The following is a 20,348-nucleotide window of genomic DNA, read 5'->3' as shown; positions in this document are numbered from 1 at the left end:
GGTGGTCCCTTGCCCTTTGAATTGTCTGCAGACCAGATTTGAGAGCCACTGGGTTAAGGCACTGAGCCTCAGAACAGGCCTCTGCAAAGTTTTAGGCACTTGAAGCAGCTTTGTCTGTTCTTTGCCTAGCTCCTCCACCATATTTCCCTCGCCTACAGCTCACTCCAGAGAGATCTGGGATAAATTTACTGTTATTACTTCTTATGTGGTATTGGGTACTTACCATATGTCGTTTAAACCTAGGAATGAGTACTATTATTATCTTGCTACTTCATGGCTAAAGAAACTGAAACACGCTGACCCCCTTTTTCATAATGAGGTTCTTAAAAGTATGTAATATGATTTTGATTTGGGGAGAGACAGCATACTTTAATTCTGTGGGTTGCAGTTTTTAAACAGCAAAAGAGCCCTTTAAAAGGACTCTCCCCCTCTGTTTTATTAGTAATAATAACTAACATTTACTGAATGTTTACTGTGTGCCACGTATTGTGTTAAGTGCTTTTATATGGATTATCTCACAAGAGCTCTCTGAAGTCAGCACTGCTATTATCCCCATATTACAAAAAAAAAAGGAAACTTGAGGCAAGGAAAATTAAATAACTTGTCTAAGTATCCAGAGCTTGTAATTAGTCTAATAGAGGCAGGCAATCTGACTCTAGAGCCTGGTTCTTGACCCTTGTGTTATAAGAGGCAAAATCACATTCATCATGAAGACTGCAGCCGCTGGAGCTCGGCTGCGTGACTTCAGATCTAAGCTCAGCCACTAATCGGATGACCTTAGGCAGATGGCTTCTTTGTGTCTCCGTTTCTTCATCTGTAAAACCAGATAAAAAATACTAAGATTTGAGAGTCTTTGTCTACTAAGCTGCATTTATTAAGTCACGGTCCGTTTTCTCATTTTTATAACAGTCTGAGGACCGTTGAAGTGCCAACCACCTCTAAGCATTGGGGGGCCCCAGTGCACAGTGTTCAGACCTCATCTTCTCTGGATCACAAGTCACCCTCCAGTGGAGGGAATCTCCTCTAGGCTCTAAATGCCATCTGCATTGCCCTTGAGTCCTAACTGTTTATCCAGCCGGGATCTCTTCTTGAACTCGAGCCTTGTGTGTTCAGCCTCCCACTTGACATCTCCACCCAGATATCATCATCTGCTCTTTCAAATTTGACATGTCTGAACCTGTTCCTCCTGCAGTTTTTCCCATCTTAGTAATTGGCACCTGTTTTTCTAGTGGCATAGGCCAAAAATCTTGGAGGTTTTCTAAATACCTCTTTTTTTTCCTCATACCCCACATCCACCAGCAGTCTATGGGCTCTACCTTGAGAATATATCTAGACTGGTTACTTCTTTTGATGACTTCATTCAAGTCGCTGTCATCTGTATCCAGATCATTGCTATGACCTGCTAAGTGGTCTTCTTGGCACCTTTTTCCCCTTCTCCCCACTCCCACTCCACCCTGAAACAGACTGTTCTGCATATATCATCCAGAGGGATCTTTCTGAATCATAAGGCAGATAATGTCTGTCCTCTGCTCATAAACCTCCAGTAGCTCCTTGTATCACTTAAAGTCAGAATCTTTATAGTGATCTACAGGCCCTACTCTCTGGCTTGGTCACTTCTCTGACCTAATTTACTTCTCTTCCTCTTACTTCAGCCTTTGTAATTCCTTGAACAAGGGAAACCCACTCCTGTCTTCGAGCCTTTGTTCTTGCTGTACCTGCTGCTTGAAACACTTTTCCCTGGATATATGCATGGTCTATGCCCTCTTTCCTTCAGTATCTGCTCAAATACCGCCTTATCTAAGAGGTCTTTTCTAATCTAATAAAAGGGCAACTCCTACCCCAACATTCCCTATTCCCCTGTATATTTGTTTGTCTTATTGCCCCTCCCCCTGAGTTTATTTTGTTCATTAGTATTCCTGGTCCTAGAGCAGTGCCTGATACATAGTAGATGCTTAGTGAATATTTGTTGAATGCATGCATGAATGGGAACATCTGATCCATGAGGTAAGCAGCGTTACCACATAATACATGTGAATTGCAACCGGCATTCTAGTAATCCAGAGTTCAGAGTTCGCCTGGGCAACTGTATTTGAATAGTAAACGCTCAGTACCACTCTGCGTAATGATCCCTGAAATGCCCATATTGGAGACACAGTGATAAATGGAAGGAAGATGGACTTTCAGTTAGAAACACTGGGTTTGTGTTCTGCTAATTAGCTATGTAATTTTGGACAGTTCACTGCCAGTCTTTGCATTAATTTTCTCATATTTAAAATGGGAATGTAAAATAGTACTTCAGAGTTTTATATGAATAGCAAATGAGGTCATGTAAAACTGCTTTGTAAATAATAAGACCAATTATACAAATATTATTTCATATTATCACAGCTTTTGTTATTCTAGAGCCTGAGTTGTGAGATAATTCTTAAAACTCTTTATTAACCATCTTTAAGAACTGTAAGAGATTATTCTAATACCAGGATTTAAAAATTGAAATAATTAGCGTAGCCCTTGCTTTGGATGGTTTTATACCTCTCCAGGTAACACATCTAGACATTTGGGGTGTTGTAATCAAGTGTTTTATTACATGATATGCTACTATAAATCCTAATTATTTTGTTGTTGTTAATTAGAATTTTTTCTCTTTTACAGGATGCAAATCACTCACTTTGTCTGAGTAACTTGAGCCTTCTGTCCACAGATTCTGACTTGCGAGAAAATTCCAATACAGTAAGTATATCTGTGATGTGGGTTCAAGAATGGAGCACACCCTTTGGTGGGAAAATGGAGGGACGCCAGTTTTTGAAGTCTTCCAGATTTACTTGTGTTCAGTTACTGACTGTTTAGGGTTTTTTGTTTTTGTGTCTATTTTTTTCCTGATAAGAGCTCTCACAGGAGAGGTTGTTCTCTCTGATGCCTAATGCTTTTTGACCAGGTCACTCACTTGACAACTTTCCGGCTGCAGAAAAATTTTCTTTATTCACTTAGCAAATATTTATTGAGTGCCTATTCCATTAGTCAGTGCATTGGTGCTGAGCTTGTAGTGGTAAAAATGTAGGTGTGGTCTGTCCTCGAGACGCTTAAAATTAGTCCCCTGTAAGGAGGAGCTAGAATACCAGTTTCCAGACTCTCTCAAGCCCTGCCAGTCTGACCTAAATCAGTCTTTGCCTTGCTTTGAGCTCAGCACATTGGGGTTTTGAAGCAAACCTCCTATATAGGCCCTCTGCTGAAGAACAACCCCGCTACCTCTAGGTCTGATTGCTTCGGTTCACTCTGTTGGGAGTTTCCCTGCCATTGCCGTGGCCCCATGATGTGCCTTGCAGACCAGGCATTAAGCCTGAGCTCGTGCTGCTTCGTAAGGAGCTATGTGCTTTACTGGTTGTTAAGGGTGCATTTTTTGTTGTTTTTCTCTGCTAAATAAATATAGCTTAGGTTAGATTTTTCTGAATGTATGCATAATAAATAAGAAGGAATCAATGCGAAAGGAAGTATTTGAACAGAGACTAAATGACTCAAGAATGCTGTGAAAAAGTGTTTCTCAAAGTAGAGTTATCTGCAGCTCTTCTGACAACGTAAGTCCTTGGGCCACTGAGTCAGTGTCCTCTGGGAGTGTCATTTGACACTGCATTTTTATATAGGCACCCTGAGGCCGGGGTTCTGTTAATGGCAGAGTTGCTCACATCAGAACAACCCTCCCATAGAAAACAACTGTATATGCTGGGCAAAATACAAAAAACGACGCCTTGACGGCACCAGAGAGCAACCCAAACAGGCAGAGGTAACGCTTGGAAGAAGGGGCCACTTGGAAGATAGCAAAGGCACTTGGATGGGTTTTCGGGTTTTATGCTTAGCCACTCAGGGCAAGCCCTGGTTAATACCAAACAAGATGTCCAGAATTCAGAAATAAACACTCAGTCTTACTGGCTTAATAAAGCAGAGGACAGTGGTCAGGGCTACCAAAGCACCTGGAAAGTGAGGGAGCATAGCCTGGAAAGCAAAGAGCCACAAAGGGGGAACCCCAAGTTCCATGTATAAACTCTGTCTAAATCTCTAGTGGCCTCCTGAGCTGTGGAGGTGGGGGGTAGACCCTAAGCAGCCCAGCAAAGGCTGAAGAAGTGGACAAAGATTGCAGCTGCTGTCCTCTGTGGGGAAGACAGAGTTTGGAGCTGGCACACAGGCTAGTCAGTGGAATGTTAAAGCAAACACTCTTCCAAGAAGTGTAACAATCCATATCTCTACAACATATCATTTGCAATGTACGGGGTAACCCAAAGTTAGTAAACATAACAAGAAACAGGAAAACATTACCCCTACTCAACAGCAAAGGTAATCTATGGAGACCGGCCTGAGGATGAGCCCGATGTTAGACTTAGCGGACAAGGATTTTTAAGTGGCTCTTATATGCTCAAGGACATAAAGGAATACGCTTGTAATGATTGAATATATAGGGAATCTCAGCAGAAAAATGGAAACTATAATAAATGTACCAAATGGAAATTCTGAAACTGAAAATTTATCTGAAATAAAAAATTAACTAGATAAGCTTAACTGCAAATTGGAAATGACAGAAGAATGAATCAGTTAAACTGAAGATAGGTCAATAGAAATTAATCAATCTGAAGAACAAAGAAAAACATTAAATAAACACGTCATATGATTTTTATGCATATTCACATTTCAGAGCTAATGTTCTAAAAGAACTGTCTATACTGAGTGGCCTAGATGTCCTCTGACCTATGCAGCTTGAGATTTCTGGGTATAAGATCTCTTTAGTCTCAGAGATTGTATTAAATGGTTTAAGAGTGCACTGACTAAGGAGCTTTGTGGCGCCCTGGGGTCACTAGGTGAGGAATCCTGGTGCGTGAGAACGTTAAGTACTCGTAACAAAAATGGAATCCTTTTCTACCACAACTTCAGCATGAGAGAGGCTGCTCCATCCCTTGGAGTCAAATTACCTACTGTGCCCTTGTCTTCCAGCATTTACCCCAGAATTGGAAATAGTCTCATTTTTAGCCTTTCAAACTAAGGCCACAAATCCTTGAAGTCATAAGATTAATTTTGCTTTGTTTTGCTTTAAAAAAATTATAAATTGTTAAAATCCAATGATAATTTTTTTTTAAATTAGGGAATATTAGGGAACAGTGTGTTTCTCCAGGGCCCCTCAGCTCCAAGTCCAGTCGTTGTTTTCAATCTTTAGTTGCAAGGGGTCGCAGCTCACCATCCCATGCGGGAATTAACTGGCAACCTTGTTGTTCAGAGCTCGTGCTTCAATCAACTGAGCCCACTGGGCTGCCCCATCCAATGATAAAATTTTATGTGATCATCATTTTGTGGGTTTCTGGGCAGCCACATGTGTATATGTGTCCTAGAAGTGAACTCTGGTTTGCTCAAATCTTTTGTTAAAGGAGGGTTGAAGCAGGTAGAGAGTGGCCCCCTGGGCCTCTCAGCTGTTGAGCTTCAGGGTCCATCCTGGTCCCCGACAACTCCCCGTGTTCTTTCTTCTGTTTGCTCCAGGCCCCAGAGACTCACCCTGTTCTTGTCTGTTCTACTTTTGGGAGCTGCTCCCAGGGTTTTTATCCTGAATCCTGGCAGTGGTTGAGTCACAGTCCCCTCACTCAGCCCTGTCCTTTTTCCTTTTTTTTTTTTAAATTAAAAAGCTTTATTCATATTAACATACATATAGAAAAGTAAACCTGTTGTAAATGTACAGCTTAATGAATCACAGTTGATCGCATCCACGTAACCAGCACCCAAATCAAGAAACAGAACGTTCCCAGCGCCCCAGAAGCCCCCTTCAAGCCCCCTAACAGCTATTGCCTCTCCCTAAGGATAACACTATCCTGACTTCTAACAACCTATGATGAGTTTTGCCTGTTTTTGTGCTTTGTATAATTGTAGTCATGCAGTATATTAATCGTGTGGTATAGACTTATTTGTGCTGGCTTCTTTCTTGCAACATTATGTTTAAGAAATTCATCCATATTGTTGCATATAGTAATAGAGCATTTATTCTCTTTGTTGAACAGTACTACAACTAAATGAATATACCACAGTTTGTTCTTTCTACTTCCGTTGGGTATTTGGATAGTTTCTAGTTTGGGGCAAATATGAATAGTTCTGCTGTGAACATTCTTCTACATAATCTTTCAGAGTCACACAGGCTCACCCCTTTTTAACAATGCTATTGCTGCTGATATGTAAACAGGTAGAAGAAAAATAACAACTATGAGGAAGTTGCAAAGTTTATACTTAGTGGCAGTTGTTAGCCCACTTTTTTTCAAACTGAGTCATACCTCTTTATTGGGTTATAAAATAGTAGTTTATCATCAGTGTTTTAAGGACATCAACAGAATTGAAAGTGTCAGAAGACACTGCACATAGTAAGGATAAGCTGTCTTGTAGACGTATATCCATATATCCATATGGATATGTTGGATATGTATATAATATGAAGTATATATGTACATACATACTGTATAATGTAAAATGTATTTCTTGCTTTGTGTCATGGTGAAAAGTTTGAAGGCCACTGTCTTGCCTGTGGTTCTTAACTCACTGGGGACTGGAAACTGGAAGCCTCACGTAGATTTCTGCCTTCAGCTTCTATCATACTGGCAATCATATTCGTTCAGCGTCCCCTCTTGTTCTTCCTGACGATGGAATCATGCGAGACTAATTGCCCCTCTTGGGTCAGAGGGGCATTTTCCTCTCGGAGGAATTCTGGAGGGGTGGAGAGTTCTGCTCACCACACGTCTGCCCAGTCCCAGAGTAATGTCTCCCTCCCAGAAGCGGAGTTGTTGCAAAATGACCTTAAAGCACAAGTTGGCACTAGGGCCAAATCTGGCCTGAAGAAAGCTTTTATTTGGCTTGTACATTGTTTTTAAATTGTTCTCTAATTACTTGCTTTTAATTACAAATCAGTAGCTTTCACCAAAAAATCCAAATTTGGGACCATTCTTGAGCTCTGGTAATCTCCAACCTGCATAGCCACATGGCAGCATTCCACTGACGCCCCTCAGATGATGGCGCATGCTGTCAAGTTTGCCATAGCCTCCCAGCCCCTGTCCTCCCCACTCCTGGCTTCACTTACTTCTGTTACTTGTCTAGACTCTTGGAGATTGCCTTTGTCACTCTTGCCCTGCAAAATGCATGGGCAGGTAGACTGGAGGTGGATTGCAGGTAAAAGAATTGCTGTTTTTCCCCTCCCCTTAACTAAAGGGAAGCGTGGAGGTGGTCATTTTATTTGGTGCCTGTCAGAAGTCAGGTCCTCAAGTCATTATGTGTTTATTTGTTTGTCACATTTTATCTTTATAAATGCCTCTGACCTTTTCTTAATTGTAAGTTACAAAGAATCAATATAATGACAATATGGAGCATAAGGTGATCACTACGTTCTACCATTGTGTTTCTTTATATTGTTTGATTCATTACCATATGTACATATTGGAATATTATAGATGTTCTATAATACCTTGAAAGGTATTAACAATATATTATTATTACATGAGAAAAACAAGTTGCAGGTAATGGATATTATTCAATCCCATTTTCATGTAGGATTCAGTCTTTTAAAGCAGGGGCGGCACACTTTTTTGTAAAGGGCCAGATAGTGAATATTTTTGACTTCTTAGACCATATATTCTCTGTCACAACTCCTCAACTCCGCCATTGTAGCTGAAAGCAGCATGGAGAATAAGTGAACGAGTGTGCATGGGTTCCAATAAAACTTTATTTACAAAAACAGGCATTCAGCCTGCAAGTCAGCTTGTCGAATTCTGTTTTCAAGCGTTTGAGGATCCAAATCTTGAGTGTCTGAGGTTTACCACCTATCTGTCATCTGAAAAGGGAAGTTAGAAATAAGCATATCAAAAGATCATTGCAGTTCTGCTGCTCTACGAGTATGTTCTGTCATGGTGAGGAATTACATCCACTTGCGGTCTCACATCCTTGTTTTGTCCATCAGACACAGGGCCAGGATCTCAGCACTCTTTCACCAGCAAGCATCTTTAAATCAATGTTCCAGAATGCAGATGATTCGGCGATTCAGGAAGACCCTCAACAGACAGGTTTGTTATACAGACTTCCTGTTTAGATCTCAGCACTGGGAAAGAGAGGTCACACTGTTGACACACTGAATGACAGTCACTGTGAAATATTATTTCAGTTCCTTTGAATGAAGTGACTTTTAATGAGGGATTGGAGAAGTACGAGCCTTTCAGTTCAAGTCCATCTTTTCCCCTATTTTCCTCAGCAAGGGTCTACTTGAAGGTCTGTTTTTCCTAGACCCTCAAGGGAAGGGGTCTCCTTTTCCAAAAGTTTTGTGGGCCTTAAAAAATGAGAGAAGCTACGAGCTCTTTCTGCTTCTGATGTGACACCCTGTTCATGAGTGGATAGGATCCCCAGACTTAGCATCGGATGCATGGATCAAACTATCTGAGTGAAAATCTGTCTCTGAAGCTTCACAGTAGTCAGAAAGTGTGTTCACTGGTCATGCCAAAAAAGGATGTCAAGCCCATTTTCTAGAAAAGCCTTAGGACACATTTTTTTACGCAAAGACCTATACTAGGTCTTTACATTTATAAAGTGAGGTTGATTGTAAAGCCTGGTACTTCGACCAGAGGTGTCATTAAATGAGAAGCTGAAAGTCAGCCCACTAGCAATGGAGAAATTGGCTCTGACAGACTTCAGCTGTCCTTGGTTTAGCCTGTAGTGACTGTTTTTGTGGTTCATATAAGGCTTGGGATATGTATATATATTTCTATTTCTTTTTCTTGCCAGCTGCCTTGATTGAAAGTTTTAATGGTGATGCAGAGTCAGTCAGTGATGTTCCGCCATCCACAGGAAATTCAGCATCTTTATCTCTTCCGCTTGTACTGCAGCCTGGCATCTCCGAGCCACCCCAGCCTCTACTACCAGCCTCAGCACCGTCTGCTCCTCCGCCTGCTCCCTCCCTAGGAACTGGTTCCCAGCAAGCTGCATTTGGCAACCCCCCCGCTCTCTTACAACCTCCAGAAGTGCCTGTTCCCCACAGCACACAGTTTGCTGCTAATCATCAAGAGTTTCTTCCGCACCCCCAGGCACCGCAGCCCATCGTACCAGGACTTTCTGTTGTTGCTGGGGCTTCTGCATCAGCAGCGGCAGTGGCATCAGCCGTGGCAGCACCGCCCCAACCACAAAGTACTACTGAGCCCCTGCCAGCCATGGTCCAGACTCTGCCCCTGGGTGCCAACTCTGTCCTGACTAATAATCCCACTATCACCATCACCCCGACTCCCAACACGGCTATCCTGCAGTCCAGCCTAGTCATGGGAGAACAGAACTTACAGTGGATATTGAATGGTGCCACCAGTTCATCGCAAAACCAAGAACAAATTGTAAGTATCATGTGAACAGATCCCGTGGGGTGAAGTGTATTTACATAGGTGACGTATTCGGAGGCTTTTACTTCAGAAAGGAAAATGGCTATCATACCTGCCCTGAAACTTGTAACTCTACCTCTTAGGTATTTCTCCCAGAATCAAGTGGTATAAATCCACATTGATACTTAAATAGAGAGGCAGAGAAACCACCTTCAGGTTTCGCTAGCAGTGGGCACTTGAACAAATACTCCGTCTGCAACCCAATGCCATCATCTAGGACAGGAGAGCGGCCCACAAACTCCAGAGACCGAAGGACATTTCAGGAAAGCGGGCTCTGTCTCTGGGCAGAGCCACGCTGATGTGAGGGACTGACAGGACCCCCTCAGATGAAACCAGACAGCAGTGGCCAAATCAGAGAAGTAGTCCACGTTCCCAGAGTCCGTGTAGAGCCATTTTCTACAAGAGTGTTTGGCCTTGATGACTAAGGAAATGACTTCGTCATTCAATTAAATGTATTTTGAGAGCCTGGTATTCACCAGATGCCACTCAGGATATTCTGGGGGATCCCGAAAAGTGAAAACCATGATCTCTATTTCATAAAAGCTCACATTCTAGTTAAAGAGGCTGAAATGCTTAAAAGAAAGTTAACATTACCAGTAGGTAAAATGCCAAATGATAGTAAAAATGGTAATAGAAAAAAATAACAGCTATGATTTATTGAGCCCTTACTTTGTGTAAGAGCTGTGTGCTAACCAAGCACTTTTCAAAAATGAGGCTCTAACATGTAAATCATTACCTTATGTATATTATTTTTTAAGTTACATTTTTTCAATTTTATTGAACAGATAGTACAGAGAATTGCCATCCACCCCGCCCCCTCCCCTCCAGTTCCCTATTGTTAACCTCCTGCATTTGAGTGATACATTTATGATTATAATCTACTCTGATACATTATTGTTAACTGAAGTCCATACTTAACATTAGGGCTCACTCTATGTGGTAGGTTCTGAGTTTTGACAAATGCATGATGTCATGTACCTACCATTACAGTATCCAGAATAATTTCATTCCCCTAAAAATCCCGTGTTTCACTTATTCATTCCTTCTCCCTTTCCTTAGCAACCACTGGTATTTTTACTGTCTCTATATTTCTGTATCTGTAAATGTCACTCACTGTGCTAACCAAGCACTTGTTAATGCATTACTCACTTAATTACAACAATCCTGGGAGGTAGGTATGATTTTACCAATGGAGCGCTGAAGTCCAGAGAAGTTAAGTGACTAACCCAAAATCACACATAAGTGGCGAAGCTGGAATCTGAGGATAGACCCATCCCAGAGCCTGTGTTCTTGACTACTGTGTCGTGCTGCTTGATGAGGGATTCAGAGACTAAGGCCTTGTTGTGTCACGTACAGTCAGGTGAGCCTTCGGGTACAAGTAGGAATTAGATGGAGAAAAGGATGTACCACGTAGGAGAGTGCCTAGGTGGCTGTACGATGTTCTCAGACAAACCAGAGAAGGGCTAACTGGCGAGGGCACTCGGATTCTAGAAATGGGGTTCCAGCCGACTCTGGAGGCAACCTCGTTCCATTTTCAGATGGCCAGAGTCACTGGGAATGTGTTTTCAATGTCATGACCCTGTCCGCCTTCGTGTCTCTTTTATTATGTGTTTCTGGACCTGCCCTGGGGAGCTGCATGGAATAAGTGTCATTCCTTTTCCATACAATTCATTTTCATGTGTTTAAATATGGGTCTCATTTTCCCATCATTATTTTATAGTGTCATCTCCTGTAACTTAGCCAGAAGCTTTCACGTTCCTCCTAGACTCATCGTAGAGGCACTTTTCTTTTTTTCCTTGAAGGGATAAAAGACAAAGCACTTGTAAGAGAAGACTTGAAGAAATAGAAACCCTGTAGCCAATGTCATAGGAAGAGTACTAAAGTGATTAGGGTGATTTCTGGGCGCGGCTTTAGAGTCCTGCGTAGCAATAATGTAAGCAGCGAATGCTTGCTGAATGCTCGCCATGTGCCCTGGGCTCTGCGTGCATAGTCTCATGTCAGCCTCTCAGCAGTCCTTTGAGACATTCTTTGGTTATCATCCCCATTTTTACAGATGAGGAAACCAAGGCTCTAAGAGGTTAAATCAGCTGACTGACTGCAACATCTAATAATTGGCAGAGGTTGGATTTGAATCCAGGTGTGGCAGAGCCCCGGACCCACCCTTGAGCAACTACCCTGTGCAACTTACAGCACACTGCCCAGGGCCTTCCCTGGGGTTGTCCTGCCTGTGAAAGGAAGTCTTAGCCTGTCCTTAGCTGGCAGCTTAATCCTTGAGGGGAAAAAGCACTTCCCGGCCCCACAGAAGTATTGGGGGATGGTGGAGATTGGAAAGCTTAGAGGGTTGCTTGAGAAAAGCAACCTTGGAGGAGCCTTTAGACACACAGAGCCATGGATTAGGCAGCTGGGAGACAGCCAAGTAGTGGGGACAAAGCAGGCTACATTGTCCACACTGAATGTCAAACAGTGGGGTGACCTCATGTCAGAGCACAAAACATCACTCAGTACAAGAATCCCTCAACACTGAGGGTTTTCTGTCCTCTTGGAAAACCATTACAATTGGGGAGGCTTCAATTGGAATGTAATTGGGAATGTGCCATATTGGAGTGGCTATAAATGTGGTGTGTTTTTTTTTCAGCAGCAAGCATCTAAAGTTGAGAAGGTGTTTTTTACCACTGCAGTACCAGTAGCCAGTAGCACAGGTATGTAATTCTGTGTCGGCTTTGAAAGAAAGTCAAGTCTCTGGGCCCCTTGAGGCACAGTTCATTGTTGCTTTGCCCCAGCTTTTAAAACTTGGAAATCAAATTTGTCACATTGTATTGTTTATTAGAGTATTTCATGTTCTCACAGCTATTGGAAGTTAGTGCACTTAAGGGATAAGGGGATAAACACCACACCGCACCACGTTTAACATTCTTGAACTAGTAACAGTTCTTTCCCTTTCAGATACAGCTTTTAAATGTAGCCAGAAAAAAGTTTGAATCACAGTTAATGCTAAAGAGGGCAGTTGTTAATTCACTGGACTCTTTTGTAATTACAGTAATGAAGAAATAGCATCTGGGTCAGAAGCTATATAGAACTAAAAGTTCCTTTTAAAAAAACACACAAAACTTTATTGATTAAGAAACTGGGGCCCTGAAAGATTAAGTGACTACCCCAATGTCACAAGTGAGTTTGTGGCAGAGCGAAAGCGCTAGTTCTCAGGTCTCCTAACTCCCACTCTGTTCTATTGCCCCCGGTCTCTAGCTCTCTTGAGACACACAAAGCCTGTCTGAATTCAGAGAGTGTGTGTGCACACAATGCTGATTGTGTCAAAGGAGATTTACCACACCTACTCTGTGTCAGAGACCAGGGCTGCAAAGATGAGTGAGATGTCCTAACGGTGCTCAGAGCCTTTTGGGCAGGCAGAACTGAACAAATCCTGTGCAGTGTGAAGGGGTGGGAGGAACAGAGTAGCTGTGTGTACAGTACTAGGCTACTGCCCTCGAGCCAGCCCTAGCTCTAAGCCTGCTGGAAACACTGCCTGGAGGCATCAGGAGAGGAGGGGAGTGAGCTGGGACTACAGAGATGAGAAGAGTAAGTTCTGCAGAAGAACAGCTGAGTCTGGGGAGTTTAGGCAGAAGAAAGTGACCATATGCTCAGAGGTAAGAAGAACGTGTCAGGAAAAGGGAGGTGTCCGCTGTGCCTGGCATGGAGGGTGCAGGGGGAAGGATGGCTGGAAACGAGGCTGGAAATATAGGGTGCCTCTAGATGGGGTGTGTGTGTGTCTTTCTAAGGAAGAGGTGCTTTGCCTTGGAGTGTGGCATCCCCCCCTCTGTCCTTCCTGCCTCCACGGCACTCAGCTCTCACCTAGTCTAGATCCCTCTGTGCCCTGCAGCCACTTGAAGCGCAGTGTCTCTCACCTCTCGCAGGGAGCTCTGTACAGCAGATTGGCCTCAGTGTCCCTGTGATCATCATCAAGCAAGAGGAGGCGTGTCAGTGTCAGTGCGCATGCCGGGACTCTGCCAAGGAGCGGGCTGCTGGCAAGAGAAAGGGCTGTTCTTCCCCACCCCCTGCAGAGCCGAGCCCCCAGCCACCTGATGGGCCCAGCCTGAAGCTACCGCCACAGACTTTCCCCTCACCCGCTGTCCCCCTGTCGTCCTCCTCCGCCGTGCCCTCTTCCTGTGAGCAAAGCAGGCAAGCAGAGACTCCTTCAGAGCCTCAGACAGAAACATTAAGTGCCATGGATATGTCAGAGTTTCTGTCCCTCCAGAGCCTGGACACGCCATCCAATCTGATTCCCATTGAAGCACTACTGCAGGGGGAGGAGGAGCTGGGCCTGACCAGCTGCTTCTCCAAGTGAAAGGCCCAGAGGTGCTCACCTCCGGGAAGAGGGCGAGCAGGAAGCATAAGGTGTGATGCCTCCCATCATGGGGTCAACAGTTTGAAGGATGAAGAAATCTACTGTTTGAAATCCTCACCTTTGAGATGTATTTTCTTTATTCATATCCCAGGAGCATCCATTTTAAGGAACTGATCTTTGGAAAAAAAAAAAAAACAACAAAAAAACAAAACAAAAAAAAGCTAAGTTATAAATGAACTGTTTGGCTGCACTGTATGTCACTTTTGCTTATTGTCATGTGAACTTGGAAATTAAGGTTACTCGTATGCATAAAAATTCTGAATGAAAGGGTGTGGTTTCCATCAATCTGATGCTGCCCATCACTTGCACTGGGGCCTTTGTGGTTTGGGCAGTGGAGTTCAGTGGTCGAGTGTTGCTCCTTCCCCATGTGTCTTTTGAGTCTGAGGCTGAAACTTGCTTGGAAGGCCAGACCCTCGCTCCATCAGGGAGGGAAGTGGCGAAGACAGGTCAGACAGCTGTGAACTGCACAGGAATTAGATGAGATGGTTTTGTTGCTTGCGCTTGGTGTTGGTGGAGCTCGGAGTGACTGGCAGATGCCATCATGCAGCCAGCTGCAGTACAAACGGGCAGCTGACAGCCTGGCCCGAGGCTGTGGGGAGGATCTGGTCCTGCAGGGGCCCGAGGTGAGCTGTTCACTGCTGCCTGTCAATGACGTATGTGCAGAGCAGGCTCTAGCAACGTGATCACAGGCTTTGCTTTCCTGGTTCTTTCTGTCTCTGTTGGTTGCCAGGGATGGCAGATCGCAGTGAATTTTTCTTGGGGAACATCCCTGTTTTGTCCTAGAGTGGACACGTGACTTATGGCCAGTTGCTGGTTGGTGCTCTGCCTTCCTTTAATGGTATTTTCTTCCTCAGAACAGAAGAGCTGCATTTTGCTTATCAGGAGGTGGTGTGGCTTTAAGGGAGGTTTTTAAAGGTGGCCTTTAATTGGCAGGCCAGGTGTCCAGGTTCCAGGTTCTAGCCAGGTTTTTGGTTGCCTCCTCCCATCTCCACCTCTTAACCCTCCGGATCTTGCATACAGCCTAGTACAGTGCAAAGAAGGATGTGACTTGTTCAGCTTAGTTATATGATTTCTAAACAAAAACAAAAAACATGAAACGATGATCTTCTACTCAGGGTAAAACAAAACAAAAAAAATTCCCCTTCCACCAAAAAGCCTGAAATGTTGCAATAAGTTATCTCATTTGGAATGCTTCATTAAGTTGTGTTATAGGAAAAAAAGAATTGTTTTTTGATTTGTGTATAGAATTCTATCCATCTGTCTGCCTTTGGCTCCAAGTCATTGCCTCTAAGCATAAAATACAGTTCGCACTAAAATGGAAAGTTCCTCTCAACTGGCTTTATTAATGTAGTCATGAGTGCTCACTGAGCTTAGAAACTGGGCATGGTCCAGGGTCTAGACTAGGCCTCTGCCTCCCATGAGACCCTTCCTTGCCTTGAGCGAGGAGCAGCCTTCCACAAACAGGGCTGCTCTTCTAAGTCGATGGTGTCAGGCAGAAAGCGGCCATAATTTTGCCTTCCTTTTCCACTTCCTAATGTAAAGAGATCTGTATTTGTCGTCTCCTGTTCTGACCCGTTACTCAGAGCCAGCCAAGACAGTATCCAGAGCAGAGCATTTTGGGAACCAGAGGCCCTACCTGTAACAGGATGTTCAGCGACAGGCTTGGACAAGAGGGCAGTGGTGGGAAATGTCACTGCCATGAGGCAAAATGGGCTTAGCCACAAGCAGCTGGTGACTTCTCACTCCAGGAGCCTAGGCAGGAGAATCTGTTTCTTTCTAACCTGCACTCCCCTCCCCAAAAGGCTAGTGGGTCTGGTGGCCATTGACCTCAGCAGAAGCTGATAAAGCAGGAGGAATCTTCTATTATCACAGTGGGTTAGGTTAGTCTTTCTGGAACACCAGCTGCTCCACATGAGTTGTCCTTAGCTATCTCTGGACCTTGCACCCGTAGGAAGCTTTGAGGTGGGACCCTTGGCTGTTTTCTCTACAACTTCTGAGAGCAGCACAATGGGATCTTAAAGGTAGTTCACATCGGAGGGCAGAATGACCTCCCACATACCTAGGCCCACCTGGGATTCGGTTCCCTGGGGCCTGAGCTGGGACACAGGAGCCCAGGGAAGGCCACTAGCAGCATCCATGGTTTAAATATTGCTTCTTTCTGGTTAGCTGTGCTTGTGTTGGGCCTTCCTAGGTCATTGGCTTTTCCACTCTCCAAAGACTGGGTGTGATGAAGAAGCGTTTTAAAACAGTGTTTAGGCTGACAGATGTTTCTAGTTGAAGTATCTGCCTTTCGAGGGTGACTTATTACAAGGGGGACCATCAAATCCAATCATCTTTTGAAAAACGAGGAGTGTGCTTCAAATGCTAGTGAGTGGTTGTGAAGAGCAGGTTTGTTCCACAGGGTAGGCATTCTTTCCTTCCTTTCCAGCACTCTCCCGCCCCACCCCTTTCCTTAAGCCTGGCATCTAGTGCCAGGGACCTTGGAGAAGAGAGGGCTGCTGACTAAAGTGGAGCCAAAAAGAGCCTTCATGGAGAATGTGGTTTCCCAAACCTGGGAATGAACCTAGGGTAAGGTTAGGGAAGGTCTGCAGACTTCTTAGCAGGTGAAGTCAAGCCTTTTGTTCTTTCCATGGTAACCGTAACCATTTTCACCCGATGGATTTATACTTCCAGCTCCCACTAGCATCTCTAGTTATACTGCCTCTTTACAGTGTGCTAGGTAGCATCAGGAATTGGAATTCATAGGCTTTGGCGGTGGTAGGACTCTGACTGGCACCGCCAAACTGCCTTAGTGAAGATGGCCCTTCCCGGGCACATGGGTGGGGCATTGAGGGAGAAAGTGGCCCTGCCTTTCCTGGCAGGGTCTGGTCAGACTCATGGGGGCATCACTAGTTTGGTGACAGTAGTTGGTGTCACTTATTAAATTCCACCCCTCGCCACCCTTTCAGAAGGAGATCATGGTACAAAGCCTAGGAGGGGCCTTAAGGTGTGAAGACCCCTCTGGGTAGAAGCAAGGGACTTCTCTTCACCACCTCTGGGAGAGTCAGTAAACTGGAGAGCTTTACCTTCAGGGTCAAGGCAGTGGACTGATGGGTAGAATGGAGGGTGGGTGGGTTTTCCTGAGAGACTTTGTGTAATGCTGAATGTGTCCAGAAGGACGAGTTTGCAGAACCTCATATTGGTATATTAAAGAAATAATAAAATAAAAAAGCACTTTAGGTTATTTTATCTTTAACCCAATTGCTGCAATTTCTTTTGTGTATGTGTGTGTGTGTACATGTACGCACACACACACACACATATATATATATACTTTCCACAAAGTTTTATTTTTGCTCAGAATAAAAAGTTAAATTGAGGTGTGAAAAAAAAAAGCACTTACCTTAGTGCAATATGTGTAGCTTGACGGTCGTTGTCCCATGTGGCCCTGGTCTGGCCACGTTTTTCTGCTCCATCAGCCCTGTACCAGGAGGCTGTCTTGAGGGAAACACTATTATATGCATTCTCAGCAACTGCTCAATCTATGCAAGCCTTCCCTGTGCCCGGGGCCGCCCCCTCAGGCTCTCTGAAGAACTGCTGCGGGTCCTGTTTTCTGCTGACTGTTGAGGCCCTTTTTTCATCATTTCTTGCACCCTTGCCATCTTTCCCCCCTTCACCATTACAAAGTGATGCCTGAGAGGAACAGGTGGTTCCTAGGTAGAAACCTGGCACCTTCTAGACTTTTATATTTGTAATCACGGCCATTGTTCTTAATCTTAAAGACTTCTCCAGTCACTGAAACCATTGATTTGTGGAACTGCAACAGTATTGCTGAAGTTTACAATTTGCCTACATCACCAATCAGAAATATGTTTGGGGAGGGGGTACAACGTGAGCCATTTCCATATTGGGAAGGCCTCCAGCCTTCATTAAATTCAATGAACAAAGCTGTTAATAATTTGCTTTATCAAAATTTTCCTTCCCCTTCACTCCCCTCTTGTTCCCCCTCCCACCCCATTTTGTCATTCTCAGGCTGCTATACAGTTTTAAAATATACTTCAGCCAAAGCAGAAAGATTTCCATAGATCCAATATGCAAATGGTTCTGTGACATCGGAATTGTCCATTTCTTAATATTGGGGAGGAGGCAACAAAACTGAATTATGCATATTTCTGATTGGTACTCAGTTTAGCCTGTTTCCTCTTGGATATCTTTGGAGGTAAGGGAAAGTGTCCCATTTTTTTCTCATGTTCTTTGGGGAAGCTGATGATCACTGGGCATTTCTGTTACTCCTGTTTAAGAGAGGGCTTCTCAGTCTGCACTGAAAAATGCAAATTAAACTGGATCTTAATGTGTACATAGTACAAGGTTTTTTTACTGGATGCAAAGTTTAAAACTACACACTGCCCTTTTGGTGGTGTGCCTGCTGGGCCAAAAATTGGGTGATAATGTTGTGTCACTTTCTCAGCTCAATGCAGTTTCTACTTTTTCTTATGGGAAAATTTTTCATGAAAACCTTTTTTCACCAAAACCCAGGGGTGTTTTTTGCAATATCCTTGTTATCTTCGTAGTGGTGCCAAGTCAGAGGCTTCTCTTGCCCTTCTCCCCTGTGTCCTCAGGCCTCGCCTAGGGCGCTGTTTGACTCAACAGTCTACATCCTTTCTTGGTTTTTTTTTGGGAATGTGGAGGTGGGGGTCAGAGTTCAAGGTGGCTGTTTCTTTTCCCTGTGAACTCCCAGTCTCTGGAGAAGGTGGCTGGAAACAGGTTTTCGCTGAATATCTGGCTCAGATCTTCTGGCCAGGAAAGAAAGGTAAGACCCACGAGAGCCTTTTTTGATGTATACTAGTCATTGGCCGGAGGTCTTGGTAACAGTTCTTTAAATCCCAAATAGTTTTATTTGGATTATGTAAAAGCCTATCAAATTCATTTAAGTGTGAAACATGGGAACAATGAACTTCCACTGAGCGATATGAAAACGTTACAGGTTCAGTACTTCCAAAGGAAGAAACCTCCAAACCCAAAAAAGAGTAAATATGAATTTGTATTTTTGAAGAATGTGAAATAATGGTGTTTGCTTAATTGCTCATTTTGTATAAACTTAATATTGTACTTTAAAATATCTGCTAAGAAGTGAAAATTTAACTTTTTGGAATTGAAAAAGCAATATTAAATACTAATGAAATCCTAATTAAATGCTTATTTAAATCTGGTAGTATCTGTGGCATTTCTTCCCAACCCTGCCCAAGGCTGACAGCTTTCAACCACTTCCCCCTCCCGAGCCATCAGTCTTAGGGGACAGAAAGGAAAGGTCGGTCACCAGGAGAGTCTGCAGGTTTCCTTTTAATCAAGGCTCTGCTAAGTGTTTTGTGGGACCAGGAGCCCCCAAAGCATGAAATGGACATGTAATACCACCTGGATCCCCCAGAGCAGACCAGACCAGACCCCTCTGGCAAGCACTTCTGGTCTGCCCAAATCCGGGTAATCAGACTGGGTATTCCTTGGCTACATTTCAAAGCTCAGCACTGCCTTCAGCCAGGATGAAGTGGGAGTGAACCCAGCTGCTAGCAGAGCTGCCACCCCAGGCTGAGAGCCAAGATCCAGCCGCTGCCAGTGAAGACTGGCCCCTTTACTGAAGGGAGTTGTTCAAAGAGTCCAGCCACCAGCCCCAGGGAAGGAGAGAACTCAGGGCAACCGGCTCGGGATGGTCAAGGCTCCGCAGCTCCATCACCAGCGTCCTTTGGAAAGCCTCCTCTGGCGGAGATAGCTGGCTGTGGGGGCGCCGCGGGTTTAGCTGAGATGTTCTGGTTGAAACAGAAAGGAAAACAGTGAGGCTGGGAGGAAAGGCCTTAGGTTAGGCCCTGCAAGGGTATGGCCACTTGGCATTTGGATAGCACTGAACTTTTTCAGAGCCTCTTGCCGAGATGAAAGGAGGCGGGGTGTGTGTGTGGGGGGAGGGTAAAGCGGTGGGGGCACTCTCACCCTCCAGGGGAAGCTAGGGTTTAGCAAATCTAGCCAGTGAGCAGTTCCCACCTCCCAGGCAGCCCGGGGTGGGCACTGACCCCGCCACCAGCCGGCTCCGGGCGCCGACGGCCCAGCTGCCGCAGCATCTCCTCGCAGGCGGCGATGGTGTCCAAGAGTTGCCGCTGCCGCTGCTCCACCGCGTCCAGCAGCTGCTGGGCGCGCTCATCCCGGGGCGGCTGCGGGGGTGGCCTCCCGCCGAGCCCCAGCCCCGCCTTCCCACGGTCCACGCCGGCAGCCTCCCTGCCCCGGAGAGAGCGAGAGACAGACGGTCAGCGCTGGCGCTGGCGCGGGTTCCCAGCCCATTCCCCCCGCCCCGACGGGCCCCCTCTCACCCCCGTGACCAGTCTGAGCCCGGGCCCCATTCCATCTCTGCCTGCGCGCCCCGACCACCGCCCCCCTTTCGGCCGCCCCCCCTCCCCAGCGCTGCGCTAAGGCTCCGCAAAGCTGCGCCCCGCCCGGTCCCCACCGGTCTCCTTCAATCCTCCTGGGGGTCGCGGTCCCTTTAAGTTGCCGGGCGCGGAGGTGGGGCC

At 45.0% G+C, this 20,348-nt stretch overlaps 2 protein-coding genes across 4 annotated transcripts in view; one reads left to right on the top strand and one right to left on the bottom strand.

The window, feature by feature from the left end:
• MTF1 (metal regulatory transcription factor 1) overlaps positions 1-19,009 on the top strand; it is a 39,643-nt gene extending 20,634 nt beyond the window's left edge. Inside the window, exons 7-11 of one of the 2 annotated variants that reach the window (XM_019726561.2) lie at positions 2,653-2,730; positions 7,964-8,066; positions 8,779-9,374; positions 12,058-12,118; positions 13,328-19,009. In XM_019726561.2, the coding sequence (XP_019582120.1) occupies positions 2,653-2,730; positions 7,964-8,066; positions 8,779-9,374; positions 12,058-12,118; positions 13,328-13,758 (1,269 nt within the window). In that variant the 3' untranslated portion in view covers positions 13,759-19,009. Of the gene's footprint in view, positions 1-2,652; positions 2,731-7,963; positions 8,067-8,778; positions 9,375-12,054; positions 12,119-13,327 lie in introns of both variants that reach the window. The other variant, XM_019726560.2, reaches the window with a different exon arrangement.
• A 108-nt stretch (positions 19,010-19,117) lies between these two features.
• Positions 19,118-20,289, bottom strand: LG06H1orf122 (linkage group 06 C1orf122 homolog). 2 transcript variants are annotated; one of them, XM_074334419.1, is made up of 3 exons: positions 20,151-20,289; positions 19,857-20,058; positions 19,118-19,598 (listed from the first exon to the last, which is right to left on the bottom strand). In XM_074334419.1, the coding sequence occupies exons 1-3, from the start codon at positions 20,183-20,185 to the stop codon at positions 19,503-19,505; spliced, it is 333 nt and encodes a 110-aa protein (XP_074190520.1). In that variant the 5' UTR covers positions 20,186-20,289; the 3' UTR covers positions 19,118-19,502. The 2 variants fall into 2 exon arrangements, with proteins under 2 accessions (XP_074190520.1, XP_074190519.1); XM_074334418.1 differs by having other exon boundaries at positions 19,828-20,058; positions 20,151-20,288.
• Between the last annotated feature and the right edge of the window lie 59 nt (positions 20,290-20,348).

The sequence above is a fragment of the Rhinolophus sinicus genome, linkage group LG06, assembly GCF_036562045.2.
Source record: "Rhinolophus sinicus isolate RSC01 linkage group LG06, ASM3656204v1, whole genome shotgun sequence".
NCBI lineage: Eukaryota > Metazoa > Chordata > Mammalia > Chiroptera > Rhinolophidae > Rhinolophus > Rhinolophus sinicus.
This window is presented reverse-complemented; position numbering and strand designations above follow the sequence as displayed.

Bases quoted from the DNA above. Each gene is read 5' to 3' on its own strand.
- LG06H1orf122 (XM_074334418.1), bottom strand. From the start codon at position 20,185: ATGGAATGGGGCCCGGGCTCAGACTGGTCACGGGG. The intron at 20,059-20,150 runs GTGAGAGGGGGC...TCTCCGGGGCAG, and splicing joins GGCTCAGACTGGTCACGGGG to GGAGGCTGCCGGCGTGGACC. The intron at 19,599-19,827 runs GTGGGAACTGCT...TGTTTCAACCAG, and splicing joins CACCCCGGGCTGCCTGGGAG to AACATCTCAGCTAAACCCGC.